We start from the raw sequence: 21,732 nt of genomic DNA on the forward strand, positions 1-21,732 counted from the left end.
GAGGGTGTTGGGGGCTCGGTAGGGGGCGCTGTGCCATGGGGTGGGGGCTCAGCAGGGGGCGCTGTGGGGAAGAGGGGGCAGGGGGTGGGGGCTCAGCAGCGGGCGCTATGGGGAAGAGGGGGCAGGGGGTGGGGGACTCGGCGAAGGGCGCTGTGCTGTGGGGAGGGGCTTGACCCAGTAGGATGGAGTGGGGGCAGGGGAGGGCCCCCCAGTTTCCCATGTGTCCGGAGGGGCCAGGATTCCCCAGCGGGGTTGGGGGTGGGGCCCCGGAGTGTGACTGGAGCCCGCCCCCCACCCCCGAGATCTCCGCTCCCTGCTCCCCAGTGAACCGCCATAGACTGAACCCAGCGGGGGGAGGGGGGGTTGGACCGGACGCTGGGGGCGGGGCGGTGTCCGTGTTATGCGGGCGGGGGGCGCGGGGGGGCTGTGTGTCTGACAGCACCGACCCCCCCCCCAGCAGCGCAGAGCCACCGCGAACAGGCGACGGGTGCAGGTCCCGCCTCGGCCCCGCGGGGGAGGGAGTCAGAGCCGGGAGGAGGCTGCCGTGAAGGAGACGGACAGACAGACAGACCGCCAGCCCCACCGGCCTCCCGAGGGGGCGGGCCCAGCACTTGGTAAGACACAGACACCTACAGCTGGGGGCCAGGACTCCTGGGTTCCGTCCCCGGCTCTGGGAAAGGAAGGGGGGCTGGTGGTGGGGGCTGGGGGCCAGGACTCCTGGGTTCCGTCCCTGGCTCTGGGAAAGGAAGGGGGTCTGGTGGTGGGGGCTGGGGGCCAGGACTCCTGGGTTCTGGCTCTGGGAGGGGAGTAGAATGGATAGACCCAGGGCCTAGGACTCCTGGGTTCTCTCTCAGCTCTGGGAGGGGAGTGGGGTCTAGTGGTTAGAGCGGGGGGGGGGGGGGGAGAGGCTGGGAGCCAGGACTCCTGGGTTCTCTCCCCTTATTTTTGATGTGCAGGGCACTCTCCCCCCCCCCCCCCCCGTCTGTTTCCCGGGCACCCGCCTCTCCAGCCCACGTTCCAGGCGCTGGGTGACTCAGGGCCAGACGGGTTGAGCAGCTCTTGAGTGCTGCCGCCCCCGCCCCTGCAGCCCTGCGCCCCGGTGGGAGGCCAGCGGAGATCCCGCATCCAAAGCCCATCGGAGGAGCTGAGCCTGGGACCTTTGGCAAAGGCACTTCAGCAAAGGGACCCAGGCATCCGACTGGGATCCTCTCTCAGGTGTCTTCTCCTCTCTCCACAGACTGTGACCCTCCCCTCTGCTCCTGCCTCCGGGGAGGATGGAAGGGCCTTGTTTCTGGGACACCCCATATAAGGGGGTTCTGCTTGCAGGTGAGACAGAGCAGTGTGTTGGGGGAGCCCTGGGCTGGGCTAGGAGGGGTCTGTGGTTCGGGAGTGAGGGGCACCGGCAGAGCTGTGGGGGGAGCTCAGGGCTGGGCTAGCAGGGGTCTGTGGTTCGGGAGTGAGGGGCACCAGCAGAGCTGTGGGGGGAGCTCAGGGCTGGGCTAGCAGGGGTCTGCGGTTCGGGAGTGAGGGGCACCAGCAGAGCTGTGGGGGGAGCTCAGGGCTGGGCTAGCAGGGGTCTGTGGTTCGGGAGTGAGGGGCACCGGCAGAGCTGTGGAGTGAGGAGCCCAGGGCTGGGCTGGCAGGGGCTGCGGGTTGGGAGTGAGGGGCACCAGCAGAGCTGTGGGGGAGCTCAGGGCTGGGCTAGGAGGGGTCTGTGGTTCGGGAGTGAGGGGCACCGGCAGAGCTGTGGAGCGAGGAGCCCAGGGCTGGGCTGGCAGGAGGCTGCGGGTCGGGAGTGAGGGGCACCGGCAGAGCTGTGGAGCGAGGAGCCCAGGGCTGGGCTGGCAGGGGCTGCGGGTTGGGAGTGAGGGGCACCGGCAGAGCTGTGGAGCGAGGAGCCCAGGGCTGGGCTGGCAGGGGCTGCGGGTTGGGAGTGAGGGGCACCGGCAGAGCTGTGGGGGGAGCTCAGGGCTGGGCTGGCAGGGGCTGCGGGTTGGGAGTGAGGGGCACCGGCAGAGCTGTGGGGGGAGCCCAGGGTTGGGCTGGCAGGGGTCTGCGGTTCGGGAGTGAGGGGCACCTTTCACCATCTCTCTTCCTCTCCCCTGTCCCGCCAGGCTGTCTCCTGTTGTGCTGGGGTCCCCGCGCTGTGGTTTGTACTGTTGTGGTGCACGTGATCCCGGAGGCTCCGTCCGTGGGGCAGAACATCACTCTGTCCGTGGAAGTCGGCCTGGAGCTCCTGCGTCACTTCGACTGGTACCGTGGGCGGCTGACTGATGGCAGCACCCGCATCTTCAGCTACTTCCCGGGGCAGGACCGCCCCCAGCGCAACGGGGTGCAGTTCACGGGCCGCGAGGTTGGCTTTCCCAACGGGTCTCTGCTCCTCCGGGGCGCCCAGGCCAATGACAGCGGCATCTACCAGGTCGCCCTGCAGCTGGTGCCGCAGGGCAGCGAGAAGGGCACCGTGGAGCTGCGGGTGAGCGGTGAGTGGCCCCCCAGGGCCTGCCCCTTCCCCCAGACACCCCCAATCTCCCACGGCCCCCCTGACATGTCCACCCCCACCAGGGTGTGAGAGGAACAGCGTGGGGCTGCAGGTGGGTGGTAAATCACATCCCAGAGACACCCCACCCTCTGGGACCCTCCGCAGGGATCCACCCGTCCCCCAGGGATCCCAGCACCATGGCCCCTCCACCACCCTGTGGGCAGGCGAGGTTGTAAAACTCACATGGGCTAAAGAATGAGCCGGTTACCTCAGCTAGTTGTCCTGCTGGTCTTTGGCTCTGTGTCCTTCGGCCAGAAAATTACTAGAATCGGACGAGTTTAGTAGCAAAATAACATGGAAAGCAAATGAGAGCTGACAGCAAGCGTTCCGGACGGGCTGTATCGGGCCCCAGCAGAGGTGTTACAATGACCAAGGGACAATCAATCCCAGCTGCTCTCCCACTACACGGGTCTGGGCTGGCGACCTAGCCCCTGAGCCAAAGCAGCTTGTGTGCCAGGGGATCACGGGGCTGCTTGTGGCAAGTCAACCAGCCAATGCTCCGGTGGGATTTGGAAATGGAGCCACGTCACTGCATGGCCTTGTCGGCTGTTGCCAGAGCCAGGGGGCCGGTTGTGCACGTGCAGGGCTATTGCGCACGAAACAGGCAGGGAGGGAGGCCGCAGGCCCCCAGGGCTGGTGCACTTGGTGGTGCAACCCGCAGCTCACAAACCGATTCGGACCCTTTTCGTCTGGAGCCGCAGGGTCTGTGTGCGTGTGGCAGGCTCGGTTCTGTTAAACGCTGGGGTTCTTGCAGCGGCTTTCCCTGTCGGACTCAGCACTCTCGGGTACTTACTGACGCAGAATCGCGTCTACACCACTACGACCAAACTCGCTGACGCGATGCCAAGAGGCCGCGCGGAGCTCAGTCCCCTCAGGCGGGCCCGGCTGGAGACGTGAAACCCAGGCAGCCCTCGCGGGAGATTGTACCAGAGTAAACGTCGCACGATCACTGGAGCGAGGAGCGGGGACACGTTCCAGATCTGAGCCTGTGCCGCGGATCAGCTGGAGCTGGCATGGGTGGGTTCTGCCCTCGCTCCTGCAATGACCGGAGAGAGCCGGGCGTTCACTAGGTGACTCGCGCAGGGCGCTGGGTATAGAGCAGCTGTCTCTGGATTTCGCTGCTGTCTCTCCCCAGGGCCCTGCCCAGCGGAGCGAACCGGTGCTGTCAGTGAGGAGGCGCTAGCTGTGACCCCGTGGGGGGTGTTCTCATGGGCCAGAGATGCTTGGTCGCGGGGGAGTGAGGCACAGGGTGTTTGATACGATCGAGCGCTGCTCCGCACGGCAGCCTGGCCTGCTCCCTGCCCAGCACAGTGGCTGTGGCCAGCTGGAAAGCCAGGTTGGAAGCGTCCAGCCAGGATGTGAGCTGTGCCTTCTCCTCAGCCAGACAGGAAACAAGTTGTCTCCTCTGGGGCATCTTGCAATAGTGGGAAACTCCAGAGTTTCGGTGCAAAACCTCCTGGCTGGGGTGAGCCACGATGAGCCACCGCGTTTTGTGTGGGGCATGAGGGACCAGGCACCACTGGCTCTGTTCCAGGCTGCAGCCAGTTGGGGCAGTGACTTCCCATGGCCCAGTTGGGGCAGTGACTTCCCATGGCCCAGTCTGTGCTTGCCCCACCAGCAGGCCGTTGCAGAGTGTCTCCAGCACGTCCCTTCCCCTCGCGCAGGGCTCCGGCCTCGGTTAGTGGCTCGTCCGCACTGCCGTGATATAAACCCGTTCGACTCGCTCGCTTGGTCTGTCGCCAGCCCGAGACAGCGACGAAGGAACTCAGCGGCCCGTGGCTCCGTCCCCAGGCTGGGTTATCCCCGCAGCGCTGCGAGACGTCCCGTAGGAACTTCGTACGTGAGGGTCTCCGCGTGCTGCTGCCACTCATGCCGCACGGCTGGGTCTCCAAGCACCAGTAGCTATCTCAGTGCGCCTGTCCCCAGGAGTGGGATTGGCTTAATTCTGGGGTGTGACTTCGTCGGGCTCCGGACCAGCCCGCTGGGTCGCCCTGGGGGTGACGTGCACAGCAGAGCTACTCATCCCGATGGCTTTGTAAGGCACCACTGAACGTGTCGGCTCCTGTGGCCCCGAACGCGCTGGTCGTACGCAGCCTTCGTTAAGAGCCCGTTCCCCAGCTCGTCGGGCATTGTCCGGCTGGGACGTGTAACCGTTTATCTGGGATGTTTCCGTGGCCAGCAGCATAAAGCTGAGAAAAGCGCAGCGTGCGGGTGGTCTGCGCATACGGGTCACACCAGGATCGGGTGAGCCTTGAACACTGGTTCCTTGGCAGGTCCGTGCCCCAGCTCACGGCTAGGCCCTGCAGTGTGTAGCAGAGACGCTCCTGTCAGCCTGGTCCGTCCAGCCCCCGGAGCGGCAGCCGTGAAGTCGGGGGAAGAATTCTTCCATGGCCTTAGCCGCATTCACACCGGGGCCCCTTGTCCTGGCTCGGGGTGTGAAATTCACGGAGCTGGGGCGGGCTGGTTTGTAGGTGTAGACCAGGCGTCGGACTCTCCGAGATCCTCACAGGAGCGAGTCCCTGTCTAGAGAACCCCCGGCCAGCCGAGAGCCCCGGGGGCCCCGCGCAGATCACACTGCGGCTGCATGCAGGCGGCGCGCTCGGAGCTGTCCACAGGCCCTTACGGGCAGGCGCCCCGGGCAGCGACAGAGCCTCAAGCTGAGGGGGCTGTTGGCAAAGGCTGGGAACAGGTCCCGGTTCCGGATCCTGCACCGGCTCGGTCGCCGTTACCCAGTGGCAGCACCGGAGCTTGGGGGCAGCATCAGCCACTGGGTCTGCTTCGCATCCAGGCCCAAAGCACAGACACCGAAGGGGAAGGGACTCGGGTGTCGGGCTGGCCACTGGCAGTGGGGCCTGGGCCGGCCACTGGTCATTCCCCAGCATCGTGCTCCGGAGAGCAGCCGAGAGGCCTGGCCTGCCCATGGGGGATGTTGACTGCAGGCTGGTTAGAGACCCCCCCCCCGGGACTCCTCAGAGCCCCCCCATCCCCTCTCCATACCCCCCATGGCTTCCATCCCTCCAGGGACTCTCCATAGGTCTCCCCCACCTCCCAGGGACTGCCTCAGAGCCCCTCCATCGCCCCCATCTCCCCATGGCCTCTATCCCTCCAGGGACTCCCCCACCTCCCAGGGACTGCCTCAGAGCCCCTCCATCGCCCCCATCCCCCCATGGCCTCTATCCCTCCAGGGACTTCCCCCACCTCCCAGGGACTGCCTCAGAGCCCCCCCATCGCCCCCATCCCCCTCTTCCATACCCCGCAGGGCTTCCATCCCTCCAGGGATTCCCCATAGACTCCCCCACCTCCCAGGGACTGCCTCAGAGCCCCTCCATCGCCCCCATCCCCCCATGGCCTCTATCCCTCCAGGGACTCCCCCACCTCCCAGGGACTGCCTCAGAGCCCCTCCATCGCCCCCATCCCCCCATGGCCTCTATCCCTCCAGGGATTCCCCCACCTCCCAGGGACTGCCTCAGAGCCCCCCCATCCCCCTCTCCATACCCCCCATGGCTTCCATCCCTCCAGGGATTCCCCATAGACTCCCCCACCTCCCAGGGACTGCCTCAGAGCCCCTCCATCGCCCCCATCCCCCCATGGCCTCTATCCCTCCAGGGACTTCCCCCACCTCCCAGGGACTGCCTCAGAGCCCCTCCATCGCCCCCATCCCCCCATGGCCTCTATCCCTCCAGGGACTTCCCCCACCTCCCAGGGACAGTCTTGGAGAACCCCCATGGACTGCCCCGGGGACCCCCAACCCGTCAGCCCCCAGGGGGAGCCAGAGGGTGATCCCTCCCCAAACCCCATAGCCCCCCTCATTTCCCAGCCCAGGACTACTGCTCTGTCCACAGGGACCTCCTGGGGTCCCCCCAAGCCCCAGCTCCCCCCAACACTAACCTCTCCTCAACTCTCTTCCTTGCAGCCCCGGCGACCACCCTGGGCCCAAGGACCGCTGCCCCCCCCCGGGCTCAGGCACAGGGCCTCCCCCAGCCACAGCGGCGCCCAGCACCCCACAGGTCCTGGGCTGGGTGGTGGCGGGGGTCGTGGTTGGGATTTTGCTGACCGGAGCTCTGGGAGCCGTGGTCATCTACCACCTCGTCCTGCGCAGGTCGGACCTGGCCGGAGGGTAAGCGGGGGGGTGGGGGGGTAGGATGCTTGGGTTCTCTTTGGCTCTGGAAGGGGAGCGGGGTCTAGTGGTTAGAGTTGGGGGGGGGGGGAGGCGAGGCTGGGAACCAGGATGCCTGGGTTCTCTCCCTGGCTCTGGGAGGGGAGTGGGGTGTAGTGGGTTAGAGCGGGAGGGAGGAGGGGGGCTGGGAGCCAGGACACCTGGGTTCTTTTCTCCTGGTGAGGTGGGGTGGGGATTCCCTTGGGATTATCATGTTAGCTCCCGGCTCTGTTTAGCTCCACAGGAAAACTGGATCCCAAAGGGAAGAAACCACCAAGATCTGCCAGGGGTGAGTCACAGTCCTGATGTGGGGCTTGGGGGTGGGGCTGAGAACCCGGACGCCTGGGTTCTATCTCCCATTCTCTCTCCAGATGACACGGAGCCGATTTACGAGGTGATGGAGTCTCCGTTGGAGTTGCCCCAGCCAGAGGGGAGAAACCCCGAAACTGACCCCCAACCCCCCCCGGTGAGTGAGACTGGGCTAGGCACTGCCCCCCTGGGGACCCCATGGGCACTGCCCCCCTTGAACTCCTGGCATGCTGCCCCCCGGTCACTGCCAGGTACCGCCCTCCCCATCCCCCCCCCCCCGCCCACAGAGCCTGCCCCCCTTCCCCACAAGCTCCTGGGTCAGAGCCTCTCCCTGGGGTCTGTTCCCGGCCAGTGGGCTGGGGGGCAGGAGGTATCCTGGAGGGGGCTGGGGTCAAGGGCAGGTTATAACGACTCTCTCTCCCCTCCCCCATGTCTTGCAGGCCGTGCCCTTGCCTCCCCAGCCAGACCCCAACTACACGGTGAGTCCCCCAAGTTCAGCTTCCTGGGGGAGGGGGGGGGAACGAGGGGCTGGGCGGGTCCATGCGTCCGGGATCCTCCCCCACGTCTGTCTGTCCCTAATGGCCCCTCTCCCCTGGCAGGAGCTGCTGCAGCGAGCCGAGTCCGTGTACGCCCAGATCCAGAGGTGACGCCAGCCGCAGAGTCCACTGGGGGGAACCCCCCAACAGGGAACCGCCCAGGGATGCCCCCTGCCGTGGGGAACCCCCCCAACGAGGAGCCACCCAGGGACACCCCCCTGCCATGGGGAACCCTCTGAGGGTCCCTGCAATTGGGATCCCTGACCACAAGGACCCCACCCATGGGGAACACACACAGAAAAACTGGGGTACTGTCCCAGGCAGCTCCACCCACACAGAGCCTGAGCACCCCCCAGTGGGGTACCCCTCAGCAAACCTGGGAACCCTCCACAGCACCCTTGACCCTCCCAAAGGGACCCGCTCCCGGCATCCATGGAAACCCCTAGAGACACCCCCCTCATTATCCATGGGGAACCCCCCAGGAGAACTCCCACCCTCAGCCTGCAGGCCAGACCTCACACCCTGGGGATCCCCCCATCAGCATTTCCAGGGAACCCCCTCACCCCCAAACCCAGCCTCCCGGGGCCCTCCAACGCCGGAGCCTGGATCAAACCGCTGGAGGAAGAGCTGAGCTGCAGGCCGGTGCTGGGAGCAGATGGGGGGCACCCCCAGCCCCACTATTAAACCTTGTTCCTCTGCCATAGTCTCCCTTCTACTCTGCTCTGGCTTGGGGGGCGCAGGGGGAGATGGGGGGTGGGATGGAGACTTAGGGGGCTGCCATTACACAGAGACCCCTCCCTGCCCCCCTGTGCCTGACTCTTTCCCCCCCCCACCCCAGTGCCAGGCTGAGATCAGCTGCCAAAGACTTTTATTGAGGTTCAGTGGGGGTGGGGAAGGGGGGGGCTGGGATGGGAGGGGGAGAGACTGGTCACTCTCTCCCCAATTCTTGCTGGCCCAGTTGGGGGTGAATCCTGGCTCCATCCGGTCAACCTGGAAAAGACGAGACTTCATCAGGGGGAAGGGTCACAACCCCCCCGAATCCCCTACCGAGCCTCCCTGCCCCATGGTGCCCCCTGCTGAGACCCCTGCCCCGTCCTTGCCTCCATGGCGCCCCCGTTGCTCTTACCAGAGACCTGCAGGCGCCCGAAGGCCTCGGAGTAGCGCCCGCCGGCCTGGAAGACGAGGGTATAGTCCCCACTGTCCTGGGGGGTCACCCCTGTGATGCGCAGGGAGCAGTCGTTGGCAGGCGTTTCCCGCCCAGTGAAGGCCGGACCCCGGTGCAGCTCCCACGGGGGCACAAAGATCAGGATCTGCTGGGACTGTGCTGTGGTGAGTCCTCGGTACCAGGCGCAGAGCTGGGCAGGTCCCTGCATCCCCTGCACGGCCAGGGTCACGGCCTGCCCCACACGGGGCTGGGGGGGCACTGGCATCAGGGTGACACTGGCCCCGGCAGGCAGGAGGCTGGAGAACAGGACACAGACTGGGGGCGGGGGGGAGGGTGGAGAGTACATCAGAAGTGGGATGCGCCCAGCTCTGCCGTGCCCCTCAAGCCTGACCCGCAGCCCCCTGCTAGCCCAGCCCTGCCCCCCCAGCCCTGCCGGTGCCCCTCACTCCCGACCCGCAGCCCCCTGCTAGCCCAGCCCTGCCCCCCCAGCCCTGCCGGTGCCCCTCACTCCCGACCCGCAGCCCCCTGCTAGCCCAGCCCTGCCCCCCTCCCCCAGCTCTGCTGGTGCCCCTCACTCCTGACTCGCAGCCCCTGCCAGCCCAGCCCTGGCTCCCCCCCAGCTCTGCCGGTGCCCCTCACTCTGGACCCGCAGCCCCCTGCCAGCCCAGCCCTGCCCCCCTCCAGCTCTGCCAGTGCCCCTCACTCCTGACCCGCAGCCCCCTGCTAGCCCAGCCCAGCCCTGCCCCCCTCCGCCAGCTCTCCTGGTGCCCCTCAACCCTGACCCACAGCCCCTGCCAGCCCAGCCCTGCCCCCCTCCAGCTCTGCCAGTGCCCCTCACTCCTGACCCGCAGCCCCCTGCTAGCCCAGCCCAGCCCTGCCCCCCTCCGCCAGCTCTCCCGGTGCCCCTCAACCCTGACCCACAGCCCCTGCCAGCCCAGTCCTGCCCCACCCCCCCAGCTCTGATGGTGCCCCTCACTCCCCACCTGCAGCCCCTGCCAGCCCAACCCTGGGCTCCCTCCTGCCCTCACCTGCCAGGATTCGGCCCATCCAGGCGGTGCCCCACGGGGGGCAGGGGTTGGTGCCGGAGAGTCCCCCCATGGTCCTGTGTGTTGTGCGAATGTTGCTGGTGCTGCGTGAGGCAGCCAGGCTGGGTGGGATGGGGTCTGAGGGGAGTGGGGGGGCGGGGCGGTTGCCTAAGAGGCCTGAACAGGGAGAGGATGTTGGGTAAGAAACCCACAGAGCAACGGAGCCCTGCCCCCTCCCCCTCCCATCCCTGAACTGCCCCGGTGCTCCCCAAGCTCCCTGGCCTCTCCCCTCAGCACTGGGGGGGCAATATCAGGCATATGAATGCACCCGTCTGGGCCACAGAGGGGCAAGTAGCCAGGCCTCCCCGTGGCTTCCCCCCCTGAAAAAGTGAGAATTTTCTGTAATAGTTTTATGAATCCTGCCCGTGCCCAGGGTGACCAGACAGCAAGTGTGAAAAATCGGGACGGGGGTGGGGGGTAATAGGAGCCTATATAAGAAAAAGACCCAAAAATTGGGACTATCCCTATAAAATCGGGACATCTGGTCACTCTACCCGTGCCTCAGTTTCCCTCTGGACTGGAAAAAGGGCTCAGTCCCCTGCTAGAGCCGCGCAGGCGGCGGGAGTCTGTGGCGAATGGGCTGGTCCAGGCAGACAAAGTGCCACCCTGAGGATTGACCCCCCCCCCCGGCAGCAGGACACCCCCGAGAGAGGGGCCGGGGAGCCAGCCATGGACGTGATCACGGCTGGGCTGGCTCATCACAGCGCCGGCCTGGCTGGGCCATGGCTAACGGCTGCCTCTCTGGGCCGGCCCCAGGCCCCGGGCCTGCAGCCGGGGGCTGAGTGGGGCCCCAGGCTCTGCACAGGGGCTGGGGTCACTGCCACTGCCCCAGGGGCCTTGCGCCTGCAGGGTCTGGCTGGGCCGGACTCCGGCAGGGACCCTCAGGGGAAGGGGGGGGGGCTGTTGCTGGCGGTCCAGTCCTGGAGCCCACGGCCCTCTGCCCAGCCCTGGGGGTCCCTGGGGCCTGGCCCAGTCAGGGGTCGCGCCCAAGAGGCTGGTTGCAAGCTGGGGCATAGGCCAGACCCTGTGACTCCCCCCCCCCGGCCCTTCCCCCTCTGCCCCCCTTCTCCCCCTCCACCCCCTGCCCACTCTTCTCTCCCCCACTCAGGGCCGGCTCCAGGGTTTTGGCCGCCCCAAGCAGCCAAAAAAATAAAGCCGCGAGCGCGATCTGCGGCGGCAATTCGACGGGAGGTCCTCCGCGCCGAGCGGGAGTGAGGGACCGTCCGCCGAATTGCCGCCGAATAGCTGGACGTGCCGCCCCTCTCCGGAGGGGCCGCCCCAAGCACCTGCTTGCCCGGCTGGTGCCTGGAGCCGGCCCTGCCCCCACCCCAGAGGTCCTGTGCCCTTCCCCCCTGCTGCCCCCCACCCCGGGCGGCCTGCCCCCCACCCCTGCAGCACTGCCTGCCCCTCCTCCCCCATGCCCCCCCCCGGGAATCCCTCAATCTGTGGGTTCCTTACTTAACCCTCTCCCCCATATGCTGCCCCCAGGAAATGGGGCAGAACGGGGCAGCTCGAAGAAGGGGCGGGGACTGGCAGGTGAGCTGGGGGGGGCAATGGGTTCAGCTCTCGCTCCCAATTCCCTACTTTGGGTGAACTGAGCATGCCCAGTAACCTTCGCTGTCGCCACTGCCCTCTCTCTGCCCTCACTTCTGCTGACGATTTGCTGCCTCCTCTTTGGGGGGGTTAAAGGGATTCAGGGGGCAAATCGCCGCGGGGGCTGTCCGGGTCTGAGCAGGGGGCAGAAATTTACTGGCCAGGGGGGCTCAAGCTACTGTAGCTAGCGGCAGAAGAGGGGCCGAAGGGGAAAACTCGGGGGTGGGGGGTGGGGTTAAGCCGTGGGGGGGGAGGAGACACTGCCAGACCCCGTGCGGGTACAAAACCCCCGTTTAGGGAGGGGGGAACAGTGACCCCGTGGGATGGGGCACCCGCTGTGCTCGCTAATCTGGGGGGGGGGGCAGAGGCGGTTTTCGCTGCAGGTCAGCCCCCCCCCCCCAGCAGGGGGCGGGTCCCTGGGACTGGGGTCTTAAAGGCACAGGCCAATTCCTAGCCTGTCAAAGCTTAATCCCCGCAGCTCCTCTCTATCCTATACAAGTGTTGCAGGGCTGCCCGGGGGGGCAAGTGGGGCAATTTTCCACAGGGGCCCCCACGAGTATGTCGGAGGCTGCCCCCACCCCCGTCTTCCCCCAAGCCCCTGTGTCTCAGCGTGCCGCGTCCGGGAGCGGCCCTGGCGCGCTGCAGCGCCATGGCTCCAACGCTGTCCGAGGCTGCTCCTGGACGCTGAATCCTCTGGGCAGCCCTGTGTAGGGCTATGTTACTGCTCCAGCCAGGAGACTGAATGCGGTGAAATATTGTACAGACCCTCCCTCCCTCCAACTCTGCCTCTCACATTTTGAATATGTAAAAGTGTCTTCTATCAGTTTCTATGTCTATATGAAATCGCTGCAGCTCCTTTCTCTTATATAACGTGCTGAGTTGCTAACTCCCTCCCAGAGCCCACATATCCGCACCCCCTCCTGTACCCCAATCCCATGCCCCAGGTCAGAGCCTGCACCCCTCACTCAAACTCCCCATAGCCTGCAACCCTCCTGCACCCCAACTCCATCCCAGAGCCTGCACCCCAAAAAGGGCTGGATTAACCTTTTGTGGGCCTGGAGCTAAACATATTTGTGAGCCCCCATGGGGGAAATGGGGACATGGGGCAGGGGGGCAGAGTCCTCAGAGCGACGGGCTGGCCGGGGGCAATGGGAGATGAGATGGGTCATGGCACGGCAGGGACAGCCCCGTTCCACCCAGCGCAGTACAAGGGCACTGTTTACAAACCGGGAGCTGCCAGACGCACACTGGCCAGCCCGACCCTGCGCTCCCATCGTGCTTCTTCCACTTCGGGGCAGTCCCATGCTGCACCATGCTACCCCGTGCCCAGCACCCCTCTGACTCCCTACGCCCAGTGCCACACCACCCAGAGACCCCCACAAACCTCCATGCCCAGTGCCCTCCCACAGACCACTCCCCCACCCACTCAGAACCCCCCCACAGGTCCTCTCACTGCCCAGTGCCCCCTAGCTGGAGACCCCCCACAGCCCTCCCACAACTGCACAGTGCCCTGCACCTCCCCGCTCAGAGCCCCCCACAGATTCCCTCACTGCCCAGTGCCCCCCACCACCCCACTGCCACAACTGCACAGTGCCCCGCACAGACCCCCCCACACACTTCCCAGCACCCCGTCACACACAGATCTCCCCACTGCACAGCGCCCCCAACACACACAGATCTCCCCACCCCCCACTGCACAGCACCCCCCCAGACCCACTAGAGACCTACTCTCCCACACCCTAACCCCCAGCCACAATACCCGGCCCTGATGGGAGGTGACTGTGTCTGCCAGGCTGAGCCGGCAGCGCAGCCAGAGCTGGTCCTGGGGCAGGATAACTCCGGCCCTTGGGGGTGCAATCAGCCAGGCTGGAGCAGGAGCAGGGCCTACCCGGGCCAGGCTCCCTCAGGACCCACATGCCTGGCAGGACCCAGCTGAGCCGCCGTCCCCTGTGACTGGCTGAGACTGGCCCAGCCTCTGCACCAGTCCCGGGTGGCTCTTTCCCTGGGGGGGCAGGTGGGGCCCCACAGGTCCCAGGCAGTGGAGACAGCTCAGAGCTGGAGCAGTGCTGGGGAGTGGGGCAGATCCCTGGGACGTGACTCCCGAGATCCCCCCCACACCCGTTGGCCCCGTGGCCAGCAGCCCTGCCGAGCCCACATGGTGGCCCCCAGCTGCTGGGTGATGAGCCCCCTACAGCAGCGGCATAGCCAGGTTCTCACATCAGGGATTTCGTGTATAGTGAGTGTATTATATACAAAACAGGTAGTAGGGTTTACAATGTTATAACAAGAGGTTATGCTATTACCATTCTCCAGTCAACTTGCACACCACTCTTTTGAATTAGTGATAACTGAGAGAGAGAGAAAGAAAAAAGCTGAATTTAGAGAATAATTATTAACCAGATTCTTGGTTATTCACTAGCCACTTTGCTCCAGTCCACAGCACACAGCACCATAAACCCAGTAGAATCTGGCCAAGAGAATATTCACCTCCAATTGGCATCTGCTACACCCCCCCCCATATCCCAGTCCCCACTATTCAGGAGATAGCAATCGCCAATAGATCAGTTTGGCACATTAGCCAGGAGGAAGCAGATCGTGAGTGTTTTTGATCACAAACCCCATCCCTCCTGATTCGCAGCCCCATGGACCAGGCGGTAGCAAGTAGCCCAGATGGGCACGTTGCTGGCGGAAACCGCACCCAGTTGCAAAACGGGAAGGTTTCTATACGTGTCGTCACACCTGGGACGCAGAATGAGCCCCCTCCCCCCGCCCGCCACGGGTCTATGTGTAGCCAGGCGGGTGCCTGCCGGGGGGGGGGGAGAGCGTGTTCTAGGGGTTAACGCTGCCCCCCCCAGGCTGGAGTTTGTGCAGAGGTGCGAGGCTGGGACCTGGGGCCTCTACGATCTGCTCCCCCCAACCTTGTCTGCGGGTGGGAGGGGGCGATAGGGGAGGTTCCCCTTTGGGAATCTCCAGCCCCCCTGGTTCCGCGGCGCCCCTGGAGCAGGGGGGGTCACCTGCTCCCTGCTGGGGGCCAAGAGCAACCTGGCGACGGCGGGGGGGAGAGAGACCCGGGACCGCCCATCACACAGCCCCCCCCCCCGCCTCCCCCATGCACCTGGCCCCTCTACAGGTGGGGCCTGTCCCCGGCCCCCCATTTACCTGCCCCCCGACACAAACTCCAGGCTGCGGCTCAGTTCCGAGGCTTTTATTGAGGTTATTGGGGGGGAGGGAGATTTGGGAGGGGTCTGGGGGAGGGACGTTGGGGGGAGTGGGGGAGGGGCCTGGGGAAGGGGGGAGGGAAGAAAGGGGTTGGGGTGGGGGAAGGGCGGTGAGGGGGATTTGGAGGGAAGGGGCTGGGATCCGGTAACAGCTCCAGGACCTCCGGGTCGGGGGCAGCAAATCCGGACATCGCCCGGTCACCCTGCGAACAAAGAGAGCATAAGTGGGAGACAGCCCCCCCCCATGGAGCAACTTGCTGCCCAACCCCCTTCCCCCACGGCGCCCCCCTACCAAGCACCCCCACCCCACTCCCTGCCCCATGGCGCCCCCTGCTGAACCCCCACCCTGACCCACAGTGCTCTCTGCTGAGCCCCCCACCCCGTCCTATGGAGCCCCCTGCTGAAACCCCCACCCCACCCCACGGTGCCCTCTGCTGAGCCCCCCGTCCCACAGTGCCCCCTCTGAGTCCCCCGCCCCACAGTGCCCCCTCTGAGCCCCCCACCGTGCCCCTTCTTGCTCTTACCGGCGAGCTGCAGGCGCACGAAGAGCGCTTGGGACCGACCCCTGGCGCGGATGACGAGGGTGAAGCTCCCGTTGTCCTGGGGGGTTAACCCCACAATGCGCAGGGAGCAGTCGCCCCCCAGGGTTTCGCGCCCCGTGGACGCCGGCCCCTGGCTCTGCGTGTCCGGGGAGGTGAAGGTCAGGATCCGATCGGTCTCGGATGTGGAGCTTCTGCGGTACCAGGTGCAGCTCTGGGCGACTCCCCGGGCCCCCCCCACCAGCAGGGTCACCGTCTGCCCCACAGTCGGGTGGGGGGGCACCACTGCCACCCCAAAATCAACAGCGCCGGCCAGTGGGAGGCAGGAGAACAGGACACAGACTGCGGGGGGGGAAGGGCGGGAGGACGTCAGAAATGGGAACCCCCCAGCTCTGCTGGTGCCCCTCACTCCCGACTCGCAGCTCCTTCCTATCCCAGTCCTGCCCCCCTCACTCACCTGCCAGGATTGGGCCTGTCCAGGAGCTGGCCCAGGTGTGGGCGTGGGGGGCACCTGGGAGATGCCCCATGTCCAGTCTGTGCTGGGGTTGAACAGGCTGAGGGGGGAGGGTGCCCGGCGGGTGAATCCTGGTGCGGCGGAAGGGCAGGGATGGGTGCGGGGGGGGGGAGTTGCCCAACAGGCCCCAGGGGAGGGGATGTTGGGTAAGAAAGAAACCGACAGAGCAACGGAGTCCTGCCCCCCCGTCCTCTCTGCCCCCCCATCCTCTCTGAACCCCGCCCCAGGCCACAGGCCCCACTACAACACACCCGAGTCCCTGCCCCCCCACACTCTGTACCCCCCCGTCCTCTCTGCCCCCCTGCACTCTGTATCCTGCCCCCGTCCCCACTGCCCCCCCGCACTCTGTACCCCACCCCGTCCTCTCTGCCCCCCCGCACTCTGTATCCTGCCCCTGTGCCCACTGCCCCCCTGCACTCTGTACCCCACCCTGTTCTCTCTGCCCCCCTGCACTCTGTACCCCCCATCCTCTCTGAACCCCGCCCCAGGCCACAGGCCCCACTACAACACACCCGAGTCCCTGCCCCCCCACACTCTGTACCCCCCTCCCCGTCCTCTCTGCCCCCCTGCACTCTGTATCCTGCCCCCGTCCCCACTGCCCCCCCGCACTCTGTACCCCACCCCGTCCCCACTGCCCCCCTGCACTCTGTACCCCGCCCCGTCCTCTCTGCCCCCCCGCACTCTTTACCCCCCTCCCCGTCCTCTCTGCCCCCCCGCACTCTGTACCCCCACTCCCCGTCCTCTCTGCCCCCCTGCACTCTGTACCCCCCGTCCTCTCTGCCCCCCCATCCTCTCTGAACCCCGCCCCCGTTCCCACTGCCCCCACTACAACACGCCCAACTCCTGCCCCTCCCCCCACACTCTGTACCCCCGTCCTCTCTGTACCCCGCCCCAGGCCACAGCCCCCACTGCAACACACCCGACTCCTGCCCCCCCACACTCTGTACCCCACCCCGTCCTCTCTGCCCCCCCGCACTCTGTACCCCACCCCGTCCTCTCTGCCCCCCCGCACTCTGTACCCCGCCCCCGTCCCCACTGCCCCCCCGCACTCTGAACCCCGCCCCCGTCCCCACTGCCCCCACTGCAACACGCCCAACTCCTGCCCCTCCCCCGCACTCTGTACCCCCCGACCTCTCTGAACCCTGCCCCAGGCCACAGCCCCCACTGCAACATGCCCGACTCCTCACTGCCCCCCTGCACTCTGTACCCCCCGTCCTCTCTGCCCCCCCATTGTTGCGGATTGTGGGGGAGTTAGGGCCCTGCACCCCCGGCTTCCTGCGATTCACCATGACTCTCAGCCAGCCAGTAAAGCAGAAGGTTTATTTGGATGACAGGAATACAGTCCAAGACAGGTCTTGCAGGCACAGACAACAGGGCCCCCCTCAGTTAGGTCCAGCTTGGGGTCCCAGGGCATGCCGGCCCACCCCCCTTGGGGGGTCAGAGCCATCTCTGCCTCCCAGCCATCTCTCCAGCCTGCTTCCAGCACTCTGCCCTCAGCGACCCCTCCCACAGCCTTTGTTCAGTTTCCCGGGCCCCGGAGTCATCTGACCTCCAACCCCCTCCTGGGTTCTCATGTTACAAGCTCAGGTATGTTCCCTTGGGCCGGCTCCCATCCCCCGATGCAGACCATCCTAGTCACACTCCCCTGTCAGCATTCACACACCCCAGCAAGAACAGTCCCAGTTCGTCACATCTCTCCCCCCTTCGAGACCGAACTGAGCAGGGTCACTTTAGCCAGTGACCCGGGGAAGTTCGAACCTACCCCCGTTCCCATGGATGCCCCCGCATCCCTCCAGTTCCTTGGTGGGAGTTACACCAGGCCCCTTCCGTTCCACGCCCCCCCCTTAGGTCGGGGGTGCTTGATGGCACTCGCAGTTCGCATGTGGGAAGGTTTATGCGGCCTGTGCCCTTTTCCCACCCCCATACCTCTGGGGTTCCAACTGGGCTGTGGTCTTCTCCCAGCGCTCCAGTCTGGAGGTCTGTGCTTTGGGCTCTCTTGGTTTAGAGCCGCCCTTTTAACCTTGGCCACCCTCTGGAAAGGATCCTTTATGCTGGGCAAGGGTCCTAAAGCTGTTTTCCCCTTGTCCCAGGCCTTCCTCCCCCTCTGACAGGGGTCACAGGATCCGCAGTACTGTCGGACAGTAACAAAGACCCCAGGCCAGTAAAAGCTCCGTAGCAGCCTCTGCTGGGTACGCCAGGTTCCCTGGTGCCCTGAGAGGGGAATGTCATGGGCCCGGCACAGCAGCTGGCGGCGATACTTCTGGGGTACCACCAGCTGCCTCCTGATCCCCCCTGACTCCATTTTCCCTGGGGGAGCCCATTCTCGGTACAGGAACCCCTTCTCCCACAGGAACCTTTTCCGGCCACCTCGTTCCATGGTCTGTACCGCATTGAGGTCGGCCAGGTCCCTTATTTTCCGCAAGGAGGGGTCTCTCTGTAGCTCGGCCTGGAACTCAGCAGCTGGGACAGGGATGGCCACCTGCTCTTTCTCGCCCGCTGGGTCCGAAGCTGCAGCCTCCCTGAGCCGCGTCCCTGGGCGTTCCCTCCCCACCAGGTTAGGGTCCTGCGCCTCAGGCAAGGCACCCCCCCCAAGGCCAGGGCGCAGGGCCCCTCGCCGGCTCTGACTGCGGGTCACAACCAGTGCCTTTTGGGGGTTGCTTGGCCAGTTCTCCAGGTCCCCCCCCATCAATACCTCAGTGGGCAAATACGGGTGTACCCCCACATCCTTGGGGCCCTCCTTGGCCCCCCACTTCAGGTGTACCCTTGCCACGGGCACTTTGACTGGTGTTCCGCCCACCCCCGTCAGGGTCAGGTAGGAGTTGGGCACCACCTGATCTGGGGCCACCACCTCGGGCCGGGCCAGCGTCACCTCTGCGCCCGTATCCCAGTATCCATTGACCTTCCTCCCATCCACCTCCAGGGGAACAAGGTACTCTCTCCGGAGGGACAGCCCCGCGCCCACCGTATAAACCAAAAACCCTGAGTCTGGGGCATCCAGCCCCCTAGAGGAGCTGGCCTGGGGCCCTTCTCTCTCTTGAGCAGTTGATAAGCTGCCAGCCCCTCTTGCGTGAGAAGCCTGCCCCTCGTCCGTCTGGGCCTCTACCAAGTTAACCCTATGCGGGTTCGGTCTGCTCAGTCTGTCCTTGAGCTTGGGGCACTGGGCCCGAACGTGGCCTCTTCGGCCGCAGTAATAGCAGCTCATGTCCCGTGGGTCCCCTCGAGCCGGTCGGTTGTCCCTGACGCTGGGCATTCCCCGTGGGAGGGGATTCCCCATATTCCCTCTTTGGGAGGTCCCAGGGTGACTCTCTCTCTGCATCGCGGCGGGCCTGTTCCTTTGGGGCTCCTCCCTGCCACCCCCTGACCGGCTCTTTACAAACTCATCAGCCAGCTGCCCGGCGTGTCGCGGGTTCTCTGGCTTTCTGTCCACCAACCACAGCCTCAGGTCGGATGGGCACCGCTTATACAGTTGCTCCAGTACCAGCAGTTTAATCAGGTCCTCCTTCGTCTGGGCCCCACCAGCCCACTTGCTGGCGTATCTTTCCATGCGGACGGCTAGTTGCAGATATGAGATCTCAGGGGTTTTATCTTGACTCCGGAACCTTCCCCGGTACATCTCAGGAGTCAGCCCAAACTCTCGTAGCAGGGCCCTTTTGAATAGTTCGTAGTCCCCTTTCTCTGCCTCTCCCAGTTGGCGGTACAATGCCACGGATTTGGGGTCCAGTAAGGGGGTAAGGACCCGGAGTCTGTCCGCGGGATCCACCCGGTGCAGCTCGCAGGCCGTCTCAAAGGCCTCCAGGAAGTCATCCATGTCCTCCCCCTCCTTGTATGGGGCCATGATGCACTTATCAAAGCTCCGTGCAGTCCCGGGTCCCCCCTCACTCACCGCAGCCGGGGGTTCGCTGCCCTTCAATCTCGCCAGTTCCAGGTCATGCTGACGCTGTCGCTCTTCATGCTGTCTCTGTCTCTCATTCTCCTCCCGTTCATGCTGTCTCTGTCTCTCTTCACGCTGATGCTGTCTCTCTTTCTCCTCCCGTTCATGCTGTCTCTGTCGTTCACGATCCTCCAGCTCTCTCAGTTTTAGCTCTTTCTCCCATTCCAGCCAATTCCGCTCCCCGGATGCCGAACGTCGCCGGGAGGATCCTCTGCTGGCCGGCGAGCTTCGCCGGGGGGACCCCCTGCTGGCCGGGGGGGTCACGGCGCCTTCGGTATTTGCTGGGCTCCTCCCCACCCTTCCCCTAGGCATAGGAAGGAGGGGTCTCGGGAAGCCCTCAGCAGCCGGCTGACCACTCCCAGCTGGGACAGACACTGGTGCCTGCGCTGCATTTGCCAGGCTGCTTCCCTGAGACACAGGGATCAGTTCATTCGCACGATCTTCCGCCTCCAGCTGGGCAATGAGCTGTTCTTTGGTGAGCCTCCCAATGCGCAGCTGCCTCTGCTTGCACAGCTCCACCAGGTCGCTCTTAAGCCGCTTGGCATACATCTTCCTGCTGGCCACTCACCGGCCTGTGTGCTCACAGCTCCCCACAGTTCCCAGGGGGACCCCTAGTGTGCCAGCCCTTCTCGAGGTCACCACCTCTCTGCCAGGGTTGAGCTGCAGACTCCTCCGCCCCTGGGACCACTCGCTGCGATCCCCCCGGGGGACCCTGTTACTGCAAAAGTCCTTCTCGCTGGTCACACACTCCCAGGGGTAATAACCGTCTCTCTCCCACTCTTCAGCGTGCCTGGTCCCCGTCAATCCCCCTTCGTTTTACTGCTCCCCAGTCACTTACTGCAGGAAGCGCCGTCCACGGGGTGCAGTAGATCCCACCGCTGCCACCAGTTGTTGCGGATTGTGGGGGAGTTAGGGCCCTGCACCCCCGGCTTCCTGCGATTCACCATGACTCTCAGCCAGCCAGTAAAGCAGAAGGTTTATTTGGATGACAGGAATACAGTCCAAGACAGGTCTTGCAGGCACAGACAACAGGGCCCCCCTCAGTTAGGTCCAGCTTGGGGTCCCAGGGCATGCCGGCCCACCCCCCTTGGGGGGTCAGAGCCATCTCTGCCTCCCAGCCATCTCTCCAGCCTGCTTCCAGCACTCTGCCCTCAGCGACCCCTCCCACAGCCTTTGTTCAGTTTCCCGGGCCCCGGAGTCATCTGACCTCCAACCCCCTCCTGGGTTCTCATGTTACAAGCTCAGGTATGTTCCCTTGGGCCGGCTCCCATCCCCCGATGCAGACCATCCTAGTCACACTCCCCTGTCAGCATTCACACACCCCAGCAAGAACAGTCCCAGTTCGTCACACCCATCCTCTCTGTACCCCGCCCCCGGCCACAGGCCCCACTGCAACACACCCGACTCCTGCCCCCCCGCACTCTGTACCCCCCTCCCCGTCCTCTCTGCCCCCCCGCACTCTGTACCCCGCCCCGTCCTCTCTGCCCCCCCGCACTCTGTACCCCGCCCCCGTCCTCTCTGACCCCCCGCACTCTGTACCCCCCTCCCCGTCCTCTCTGCCCCCCCGCACTCTGTACCCCGCCCCGTCCTCTCTGTACCCCCCTGCACTCTGTACCCCGCCCCGTCCTCTCTGTACCCCCCCTGCACTCTGTACCCCACCCCGTCCCCACTGCCCCCCTGCACTCTGTATCCCCCTCCCCGTCCTCTCTGCCCCCCCGCACTCTATACCCCACCCCATCCTCTCTGCCCCCCTGCACTCTGTACCCCCCATCCTCTCTGAACCCCGCCCCTGTCCCCACTGCCCCCACTGCAACACACCCAGGCTCCTCGCTGCTCCTGCCCCCCAGGCCCCGCACCCAGCGGGGGAGGGGGGTTAAGAGGAATGTAATGGCAAAAGGGACGGGGGGGGGAGCCAGGAGATGGAAACAGCCCCCCCCCCCCCGACCGCCCCTGGGTTCAGGGCTCCACGATTCACTCACTCACCCCCCCCCACCTCCCCCCACCCCCCCCCCCGTGGCTGGGCCCTGCCCAGGGAGCTGGGGGTGGGGGAGGAGCTGGGGCCTTGTGACACCTCCAGGAGCCGAGGTCCCCACAGCCCCAGCCCCAGATAGTGCCCCACCCCCGGGGGCCTGGGGCTCAGGGAGGGG

General features: G+C 65.6%; 3 protein-coding genes across 6 annotated transcripts; 1 reads left to right on the plus strand and 2 right to left on the minus strand.

Moving 5' to 3' along the window:
- Nucleotides 1–458: 458 nt before the first annotated feature.
- Nucleotides 459–8,239, plus strand: LOC101938093 (CEA cell adhesion molecule 19). Of its 4 annotated transcripts, none has more exons than XM_065574780.1 (8): nt 459–614; nt 1,238–1,326; nt 2,115–2,473; nt 6,453–6,656; nt 6,932–6,984; nt 7,067–7,161; nt 7,445–7,483; nt 7,604–8,239. In XM_065574780.1, the coding sequence occupies exons 3-8, from the start codon at nt 2,274–2,276 to the stop codon at nt 7,649–7,651; spliced, it is 639 nt and encodes a 212-aa protein (XP_065430852.1). In that variant the 5' UTR covers nt 459–614; nt 1,238–1,326; nt 2,115–2,273; the 3' UTR covers nt 7,652–8,239. The 4 variants fall into 4 exon arrangements, 1 of the variants encoding a protein (XP_065430852.1); XR_010594182.1 differs by having other exon boundaries at nt 475–614; nt 2,115–2,480; XR_010594180.1 differs by lacking the exon at nt 7,604–8,239 and having other exon boundaries at nt 475–614; nt 7,445–7,484.
- Nucleotides 8,240–8,391: 152 nt separating this feature from the next.
- On the minus strand, nt 8,392–9,892 carry LOC112060916 (pregnancy-specific beta-1-glycoprotein 5-like). Its single transcript, XM_024113105.3, has 3 exons — nt 9,734–9,892; nt 8,667–9,020; nt 8,392–8,530 (listed from the first exon to the last, which is right to left on the minus strand). The coding sequence occupies exons 1-3, from the start codon at nt 9,801–9,803 to the stop codon at nt 8,526–8,528; spliced, it is 429 nt and encodes a 142-aa protein (XP_023968873.2). The 5' UTR covers nt 9,804–9,892; the 3' UTR covers nt 8,392–8,525.
- A 4,681-nt stretch (nt 9,893–14,573) lies between these two features.
- Nucleotides 14,574–15,746, minus strand: LOC101939712 (carcinoembryonic antigen-related cell adhesion molecule 10). The gene is made up of 3 exons (XM_024113106.3): nt 15,598–15,746; nt 15,126–15,482; nt 14,574–14,804 (listed from the first exon to the last, which is right to left on the minus strand). The coding sequence occupies exons 1-3, from the start codon at nt 15,665–15,667 to the stop codon at nt 14,800–14,802; spliced, it is 432 nt and encodes a 143-aa protein (XP_023968874.2). The 5' UTR covers nt 15,668–15,746; the 3' UTR covers nt 14,574–14,799.
- Nucleotides 15,747–21,732: the final 5,986 nt, after the last annotated feature.

This window comes from Chrysemys picta, chromosome 20, assembly GCF_011386835.1.
Source record: "Chrysemys picta bellii isolate R12L10 chromosome 20, ASM1138683v2, whole genome shotgun sequence".
NCBI lineage: Eukaryota > Metazoa > Chordata > Testudines > Emydidae > Chrysemys > Chrysemys picta.

Bases quoted from the DNA above. Each gene is read 5' to 3' on its own strand.
- LOC101938093 (XM_065574780.1), top strand. From the start codon at position 2,274: ATGGCAGCACCCGCATCTTCAGCTACTTCCCGGGGCAGGACCGCCCCC. The intron at 6,985-7,066 runs GTGAGTCACAGT...TTCTCTCTCCAG, and splicing joins ACCACCAAGATCTGCCAGGG to ATGACACGGAGCCGATTTAC. The intron at 7,484-7,603 runs GTGAGTCCCCCA...CTCCCCTGGCAG, and splicing joins AGCCAGACCCCAACTACACG to GAGCTGCTGCAGCGAGCCGA.
- LOC112060916 (XM_024113105.3), bottom strand. From the start codon at position 9,803: ATGGGGGGACTCTCCGGCACCAACCCCTGCCCCCCGTGGGGCACCGCC. The intron at 9,021-9,733 runs GTGAGGGCAGGA...CCCCGCCCCCAG, and splicing joins GATGGGCCGAATCCTGGCAG to TCTGTGTCCTGTTCTCCAGC.
- LOC101939712 (XM_024113106.3), bottom strand. From the start codon at position 15,667: ATGGGGCATCTCCCAGGTGCCCCCCACGCCCACACCTGGGCCAGCTCC. The intron at 15,483-15,597 runs GTGAGTGAGGGG...CCCCCCCCGCAG, and splicing joins GACAGGCCCAATCCTGGCAG to TCTGTGTCCTGTTCTCCTGC.